The 9,412-nt window shown below is 36.1% G+C and overlaps 1 protein-coding gene across 1 annotated transcript; it reads left to right on the top strand.

Annotated features, from left to right (window-relative positions):
- Positions 1 to 340: 340 nt before the first annotated feature.
- On the top strand, positions 341 to 3,526 carry CBG00582 (the record flags this gene model as incomplete). Its single annotated transcript, XM_045241975.1, has 5 exons — positions 341 to 401; positions 451 to 692; positions 1,839 to 1,869; positions 2,236 to 2,459; positions 3,251 to 3,526. The coding sequence occupies 5 exons, from the start codon at positions 341 to 343 to the stop codon at positions 3,524 to 3,526; spliced, it is 834 nt and encodes a 277-aa protein (XP_045091628.1).
- Between the last annotated feature and the right edge of the window lie 5,886 nt (positions 3,527 to 9,412).

Genomic DNA, 9,412 nt, shown 5'->3' with positions numbered 1-9,412 from the left:
TGGGTGTTAGGAAACTCATTCTATTAGAGTGCTTACCGTATATCAAGACAAAACATTTCTAGACTTGATTTTTTTTTGCCTAATCTCTGATTTTTTCCTGTCTGGCCTCTGTTGATAACAACGGGTATGATAATTAGAAAATTATCATATTGTCTTGTGGTTATGATAATTAACCCGAATAAAAGGGGACATGAGTGGTGTTGGAAAATTGTACAGTCTAGTTTTTCAGGATTCTGGAAGCTTCTAAAAGTTCTTGTTGATTTCTGGAGCCTCCTTGCATGTTTTAGAATTGTTTCTAAAAACTTCTGAAACCTCAATTATCTGAACTCCAGGGTACACCATGACGTCCGAAGGAAAACCAGTACCCAGTGTCACTAAACGATTGCTCAATTCTGGATCCCGTAAGTTCTGAATCGTCCTGACCACTTTCGAAACCATCATTCATTTCAGAACTTCCATCTTTTCGTCGAAACGGAATTTTCTACGTTTTGCTTGCCCTCTTCTTGTATATTATAGTCGTCACAAGACCCCAACAAACTATGGTGTTGAGTAGAATGATGGAAGTTCCACAGATTCAAAGAATCCCAAGTAACGATTATCAGGAGATTTCTAAAGTGGAGGTGAAATCGAAGAAGTTGGAACAGAAGCCAGATTGGGATACGTTGGATGGAATTGGATTTGAGTTTGAAGAGGTGAGATGGGATCCTAGGAGAATTCGAAAATTCAAAATTCGAAAGATTAGAATTGCCCGCGGTATGTCCGGGGTATCAGGTTCCTGTGATAAAATAGAAGAAAATCAACAAGAAATGTAACAAAATCGGTTTATTATGAACAAGTTAGAAAGAAACAACAGATAAAACCTTAGAATTTAAGCAAACTCACTTAAAATCCTTAAAAGAGTCTCTAGAACAACTACGAGCCAAATCCAAGCTCGCAATCACTCAAAACTAAATTCAAACTGTGCGCGCGCCGAGCGGGATAGCGGAGTGTCGTTGCGTGGTTAGAGGGAACCTTTAGAAGGAGTTGGGGGGTAGATGCACCAGGCAACTTTAGGATTCATTAGATCCAGAATCTGAACTTTCAAATAACAAATTTAAAAAAAATATTAGGAAAAATTCGAAAGTTCGAAGTTCTGAAATTGGCGAAATTCCGGAAAAAATACCTTTAACATTCTAATGGAGTGCCACCCAAACCTTAAACTTTGAGCTCAATTATCTCGGTTCCTAAAAGAGATATCTAAAATTTGTCAACTGATAAAATATTGGATATGTTATGATAAGCATTTTATCAGTTGAGCAAGTTTTGATATCTCTTATAGGAACCGAGCTAATTAAGCTCAGACAACTGTGGCCTAAAACAGAAAATTGAAATTTTGGAGAAATCCAATAAACCCAATTATTTTGAGAACCCACATTTCTCGGTTCCTTTGAAAGATATTGAAATTTTGTCAACTGATAAAATGCTTATCATAATATCAGTAACATTATGTCAGTTTACTAATTTTTGTAATCTGTCATGGCAACCGAGATAATTGAGCTTGACGTGCACTTATCGGGCGAGCTCCTATTAGAGCAAATTTTCAGAGTCCGTTTTTCAGTTTTTAAAATTCGACATTTCCAGAACAAACCAATCGTAATGGATCCTCGTTTCTACGACATGCTAAAACTCCCCCAATGCGATTTGACCAAGGATAAGGTCCCATCANNAAATCATATCAAAGAGGCGATGAACCTATTTTCACAGTGTGGTTCGACCGAATTGTTGAGAAGATGGAGAGGGCGATATTAATCCGGAAATTGATCCTTGGAAAATAGATATTTCCAATTATAGATTTTCAGATGAACACCAAGTTCTCTGAAACTCGTCTATGTGAGGCGGCATTCAAGGATATGGATGTGATTCCAATGACAAATCTACATGAGACTAAATGGGCGATTTTGCCGCATTGTGTAAGGGAAAATCCAGTGGAGCAAACTTGCATTTTTACTTTTATAGAGAGAGGAGAATATCATGGTCACCATTGGAATCGGACATGACACCTATGGAGAGGAGAGATTGAATCGGGTAAATGACTCAAATCGCTAAGATTGGGGTATCGGTCTGCATTGTGACATGCTGGTGTTCGCTGGAACCCTAGGCTACAGTAGTTCCTACAAACACCATCAAGTCAAATTGCGGACAAAAATTTGCACCAGTCCTCATAACTAATTAGTTAAACAATTAAAAATATTTTAGACGCTCCCGAACACAAATTCTTCGGTGCGGACCCAATCATTGAGCCAAATCGTCAATTGTACACTGCATTTGGAAAATACTTTCCATTTGCAATTGGAAAGAAACCAGGATTCACAAAGTTCCGAGTATTGCCAAATCAAAATCAGAAGACTAGAAAATACGAATTTCAAGATGTCACTACCATTCCATTCACCTACTTTTTATGGGACATTTTGGGATTGAAGGTATGAAACATCTTGGGTCCAAGAATTCTAGATTTCGTTTTTAAGATTGAGGCGTTTTCAAGAACAATTTTTTTCTGAATCAGGCAAACATTCCCCAGGCGGCGGACATTTTGGGTCTAACTGTCAATATTTTGTAGAGTTCTGAAAGTCGCGAGTTCCTCAGAAATTCAGAAATTCAAAATTTCAGAATTATGATGTTCTGAAATGTGGTATTCCCAAAATGTACTCATTTTCTGTTAAAAACTTTGTCGAAATATAACTTTCTGAAAATTTCCGGTTCAAGAAGGCCATACGACTATAACCGTAAGATCATAAGACCATAATAACAAGCCTAAGACGCTTAGGCTAAGCGCCCTGCTTTTCAGAAATTTCGATATTCAAAAATTTGCTTTTTTTTTTGAAAAATCAAACTTTTTTAAAACCAAAATATAATTTTTATGATGACCATATGACCATAAATTCAGACAATAAGAGTCCGATTTTTCGAAAAGTTCGAAACTTTTTTCTGATTTCGAAAGACGATTTCAAGTGTTTATCACTTCTGGAAGTTCTAGAATCAATTCGATTGCGTTCTGAAATTAGAAGCNGTATAGTTTTGTGAATCTCAACGAATTTCCATATTATGAGACTATTCAGGGCTCAGAATTTTCCAGAACCTTCCAGAATCTCATAGATTATTTTTTCCAGCAATAACTTTCCAGCAATAATCAAAAACTATTATAAGATTCTGCTTTAAAATTCAAAATCCCGACTCTCAGAATCTTCCAAAGTCATTTCTAATTTATTTCCAGCAAATCGACATAGCCTGGATTGACATTGAAGGTGGAGAATTCGAGTTCTTGGACCAATTCTATCGAGGTGGACCAATGGATGAAAAAGGAATTGTAATCTGTCAATTCAATTTGGAAGTTCATTCGAAATTCAATCCCCCAGGAGCTCAAGTTTTTCATGATTTCGTTTTTCGAATCCTGGATGATAAGAGATACATTTTTACAAAAGTTTTGAATACGGACGTTGGAATTCATCGAATGTTTTTCGTAAATGTGGAGGATATGAGATGTGTTTGATAGTACTTTCAATGAGAACTTTGTTGTTTTGTATAGGGGATTTTTGTAGTTCATGAAACATTTTGGTTTGAATAAATAAGGTCAGTAAACTATTGAAGTGTTTTTTATGCCGAAAAGTTTACAAAGAAAAATAGAACATCGGGAATGTTTCTGGTACGATCAACCACTAGTTACCACATCGGAAAAATAAAATTCAAGATCTCCAGAAATTTCAATAATCCATCTGAATTTTTTTTTCTTTTTGAAAAGTTTTCTGATTTCTCTTCCAACTATCAGAGTCTTTAGATGTTTGCCAGAACTGTTAAGGTAAATATGATATGATAAGAAAACTGTTGCCACACTAGGATTATTATTATTCCTTCCGCTGCTTACATTTGCTTTTCTGTTACTTCTTTACGTTTTGGCTAGGAATCGAATATTTAGGTTTTCTGAATTGTCTCTTATATTTGCCTAACTAGGGAAGGCCCCAACTCGGGTGTGGCGATACGCATGGTGACCTATATCATCTGAAAGCTGTCATTCTCCTGGTTCCAAATCTGTTTTTAAAAAGTGCAATGTCGTTGTAGTTTACGAGAAAATTGGGTCAGTAGTTTCGAAAAATGACGTGGATTTTTAATCTCATTTTGCTTGCTCACGCTTGTCCGATACAACCACCGGAAAAATACAATGAAAAAATACAGAAAAATTTTAGCAGGTCGAGGGAGTCGAACCAGAGAGTACCCGCTTTATATTCCTCCTCACTAACCACTCGACCACGCTTCCACATTTCACAGGTAGAGGGGGACTGCCGAAAAACGGGCCGTCTGGCGGGCGCGGACTGCCGAAAAGCGAACAGTCGGCAGTCGAATCGCGCGCCGCCGACGGTCCGTCTGCAACGATTTGCGCTTCGAAGACGGACCGTCTAAAATGATAGCGCTTTCTTGACAGTTCATCATTAAACAGGTAATAAACGATAGAATTCTTTATTAAACTAATAGTTTCTGTGGATTGTGTATTGTATTGAAAAAATAACTCCAAAATTTTCAAAGTTGAAATTTTATGATTAGAATGAGAGAAAACACATAAGAGATCACACATTCTATAGGGAACAGAACTTCGATTTTCTATTTGTGTTTTCACAAAATTCCAACTTTATAAAAATTCAAATTTTAAAATGCGAAGATTTTTTTCTCGTTCCTTTCGTTCTTTTTTCCTTCTTCGTTTCTCGTTTTCAATTTCTTTCGGTTCTCAGCATTTCTCTCATTGAACAGTATTTTCCGCTTTTATATGACTTTCTTTCAGAATAAGTAAAATTGATGAGTTCGTAACATGAATTGAGCACCCAAAAAACTGGCATATAAAAAATCTCTACATGTTTAAGGCTTAGCGACATTTTTAGCAGAGACTTCAAAAGTTCGACATATCGCATGTGATATTTTAAAAGCCAACCGGAAGCAGAAAAAGCAACAGATTTTCGAACAACTTTTCATGCGCGAACCTTGCAAAGTTGTTACTTTCCATAGCACTTGCAAAACATCACACTTGCGAATTGTCGGCAAGGCGAATTTTCGGCAACAGAATGAGAAAGTTAAGAGATTTCGATAGTTTTTGCTTCGGAGCATATGTTTTTGCTTCGGAGCATACAAAAACTCACCAACTCACCACAAAAAAATTTCTGCAACGTTAAATTTGTTACTTTCCGAAGCAAAAAATTGCGAAACATTAGAAACTTATGGCAAAACAAGTTTTTACCGATTTTTTTCGCATTTTCAACTAAAACGCGAGAAAGAAAGTGCGCGAATGTTTTTGTTTTTCTAATGCCAGTATTTAGATAATTTGAGCGAAAAATACTGAATTTCAATGAGAAAAACTTCGAAAAACGAAAAAAAAACTGTGAAAATTAGACGAGAAATCGCGCCTCAGATTCTAATTTTCGTAGAAGTGCTTCTAATAACACATTTTATAGATTCCCAGATCCCTCTATGACTTTTATCATGTTTTAAGAGAAACATCTTTTTTCAACCAAATTTTCCATTCTGCAGAAATTTGGCCCGCCAACCACCGGTCATGACCAGTCAGCGCCTCTTCGACTGCCATTCAGCAGTCGTTCAACAACCTATTTTTTGAGGTGGTCCTATTTTAGGAAAATAAGATTCTGTCATTTCCTATAATCTAGTGGGGGGTATGAGAAATTGTTTTCTGAATGATTTCCAATCAAAACCTTCAAGTCTGTTTTCCAACGAGTTCCGACTGTCCGTCGACGGACCGTCGACGGCCCATCAGTTTTCCTTCGGCTGCCAACTAACAGTCATTCGCCAGTTGATAAGTGATGAGTGATGATAAGTGATGAGTATGTGCATATTCCAGTATTGCTCAAATCAACCGTTTGTTTGGGACTTGTAACCACAACGATGAACAGAAAAAACTTTGAATAAGAACAAAAATAGTTCAGAGTTTTCCGATTTGTTTGAAAGTTTCAGAACATGCTAAACAGAACTAGATCTCCATTTTTGTTATTTACAACTTTTTTGTACAATTCAAGGCTATGACGGTGCACTTCATTGTCCTCAGTTCAACAACTTCTGCGCCTACCTTGTCAATATGGAAATTGATACTGCCGGATGAATTATATCGAGAGATAATGATTTGAAATCTCTTTTTTTGTTTTTAGTGATGATGTGATTTAAAAAACCCCTACTTAGTGTACTAACACAGGAGTGCTGTTACATAATTCTGCTGATTTACTTAAAGACGGGGATGAACCTGGATTGAGTTTGTACTTTCACATTTTTATCATAGAGGCTGAATTAGACATTTCAGAATGACAGGATTCCAAGATTCAGAGATTCAAAAATTCTAGGGTTCCAGGATTTTAAGATTCCGAGATTCTTAAACTCCAGAATTCTAGGATTCCAGGATTCCAAAATTTCACAATTCCAGGGTTCCTGGATTCCAGGATTCCAGAATTCCAGAATTACAGGATTTCGGGAGTTTCAAACTCTAGTGTTCCGAGATTCCAGAATTCTAAGATCCCAGACATTCAGAATTTTGAAACCTCAAGATTCTAGAACTCCTATGTTCCAGGATTCCGAAATTCCAAGATTCCAGGATTCCAGGATTCCAGGGTTCCAGGTGATGGTTTCGAAATTCTGAGATTGGCGTACATAAAAAATAGGTCACGAACTTTAAAAATTCACGTGAGAAAAAAGTGCTACGCCTACGTGAGCGCCTAGTTTTTTTTGATGACGTGGTTATGTATGAAGGATTTTGAAATATTCAAAAAAAAAAATTATTCCAACCAATTCAAAAGAAGGGCGCTCTCCGTTTTGAAAAAGGGTGAGTCTAAAACTATGAAAATCTAAAATTCTGAAAGTTTGGAATTTTGAATTTTTGAAGTTCTGAAATTCTGAAATCCCGGAATTCTGAAATACTGAAATTCTGAAATTCTGAAGTTCTGAGATTCCGAATTTTTGAAATTCTGAAATTCTAGGATTTCTGAGATTCCGAATTTTCGAAATTCTGAAATTCTAGGATTTCTGAGATTTCGAATTTTTGAAATTCTGAAATTCTGAAATTCAGAAATTCAGAAATTCTGAAATTCTGAAATTCTGAAATTCTGAAATTCTGAAATTCTGAAATTCCGAAATTTTTGATATTCTGAGATTGTGAAATTCGGAAATTTTGAAATTTGGAAATTCTAGGATTTCGAAATTCCGAAATTTTGAAAATCTCAAACTTTAGAATTTCTGAAATGATGGGATTCTCCAATTCAGAAATTTCGAGATTCTGAAATTTGGAAATTCAGAATATCAGAAATTCAGAAATTCGAGAAAAAAAGAAATTCTGAGATTCTGAAATTTTATGGCTCTTATGAGATCTGGAAATTCGGAAATTCTGAAATTTCTAAAATCATGGGATTCACAAATTCTGAAGTTTCGAGATTCTGAATTTCAGAATCTCGGAAATTCTGAAACTCTGAGATTACGAAATTTCGAGATTCTGAAGTTTTGAAATTTGGAAATTCTGAAATGTCATTTTTTCAGACTTGCGAGACGTCGCAACCTTGGTAGGATCCAAAAAACACCCCAGAGCAATACGAATTTTCGGAAAATGTTGAAATTTGGGTCTGTGTCAGTTGGACGTGGTCGGCGCACACCGGCAAACCTTGGCAGTCTGCCTCGAAATGTGTAAACCAGAACTATCGGGAAAAAACTGAAACTTAAACTTCTCTAAGACTCATAAGTCTTTGGCGAGCAGAGACGGGGTCGTTTTTGTTTTCAGTTTTAAAGGGTGGTACAACTGATAAGAACTGCAGAAAGTTCTTGAATTTTGTACCGGCGTTTTGAGTCCCAGATATTGTATTTTGGCAATTCAGCCGGACGCTCGGAACACTGAGGGTGCCTCCGGCCCCATCTGACACATAGGGTCGTCGCCTTGGTACTATTTTGTATCATAAGACGAGCTCTTGCCCACCATCTGCAAATTTTCGCCAATAAACCTTGAGGGATCTATCTGGAGCTGGGTGGCTTGTTAGATTCTGCTGATAGGTGTACGGATCCTAGTAACCCTGGGTAAACGTATTATTGCCTTCTCTCGGGTTTCGGCCTGTTTGCAAGCGATACCTTTATGGTGTAAATGCGGAGATGGTTATTTTGACTAGACTGAAATTCATTGAGCTCTGGGGGATGTGAAGGACACCGATCAACAAGTGAGACTTTGAAATTCTGAAACTCTTAGAATTCGAGGACCTGAGATTCTGAAAATCCGAAATTTAAAGATTCTGAAACGTTAATGTTCTTAAATTCCGAAATGACGAAGGTTTGAAATTCTTAAAATCGAAATTCTTAGATCCTGGGATTCTGAGATTCTGAGATTCTTAGATCCTGGGATTCTGAGAATATGAGATTTTGAGATTCTGAGATTCTGAGATTCTGAGATTATGAGATTATGAGATTCTGAGATTCTGAGATTCTGATATTTTGAGATTCTGAGATTTTGAGATTTTCAAATTCTGGAAACCTCAAGTTCTGAAATTTTGAAATTTTGATTTTCCGATATTTAAAACGTGAACTCATAATTTTTTTTCGAAATCGTGACTAACCAATTTTTCAAAATTATTCATTTTGTTTTTTTTTTCAAAAAAGTATGGTTCTGATTTCTGAATTTTCTGAAAATTCTGAAACTATTTTTTTCAGAATTCTTCGATCTGGAATGCTGATTTGTCCGGCGGATCCAACGGAGATCACAACGTTTCGATGGAGTTCAATGTGGGTTTTAAAAAAATGATAGTTCAATTTTATTGATTTTTTCAATAATTTGAAATCTGTTTAATACAAAAAAAACTATCGCAATTTCAGAACGCCCCTTCAGCAGCTCTATCGACGTTTTCACAAATTCTAAAAATTGGGACAAGTACAGTAAGAAAAATATCAATTTTCTTGAAATTATTCTAAAAATTTTCAGATGGATTCAACGGATTTTCCGGGGGATGTCGATGGACTTCGGCAGGAAATTTCTGTGAACTTGATTGTTTTTTGTGATCTCTTTTTTTCTTCTTTTTTTTTCGTTGCGCGGGATTTTCTCCGGTTTTCGTGGTTTCTTGTCTTCGTTGTCCTCTCAGGTTTTGGGTTTTAGCGGTCGGTGTTTCGGGATTTGGTGTTGGATTAGTAGCTAGTTAAATTCGTGAAGGCGTGATATAAAATTTGCTGGAACGTTTGGACTTTAATCTAAAAGTTGGACTATAATCTAAAATTGGACTATAATTTGTAAATTGGACTAAAAATTGGACTAGTGTTTGGACTAAAATCGAAAAAATGGACTATCAAAAATTACAGTAACCAAAAACTAACAAAAAATATGATTATCAAAAGTAAAGGTTTGAAAAATGTGTAAGAAGAGTTTTAAAAA

This window comes from Caenorhabditis briggsae (assembly GCF_000004555.2).
Source record: "Caenorhabditis briggsae complete genome, chrII, whole genome shotgun sequence".
Taxonomy (NCBI): Eukaryota; Metazoa; Nematoda; class Chromadorea; order Rhabditida; family Rhabditidae; genus Caenorhabditis; species Caenorhabditis briggsae.
Note: the sequence above shows the minus strand (reverse complement) of the source record. Positions and strands in the feature narration are given on the sequence as shown.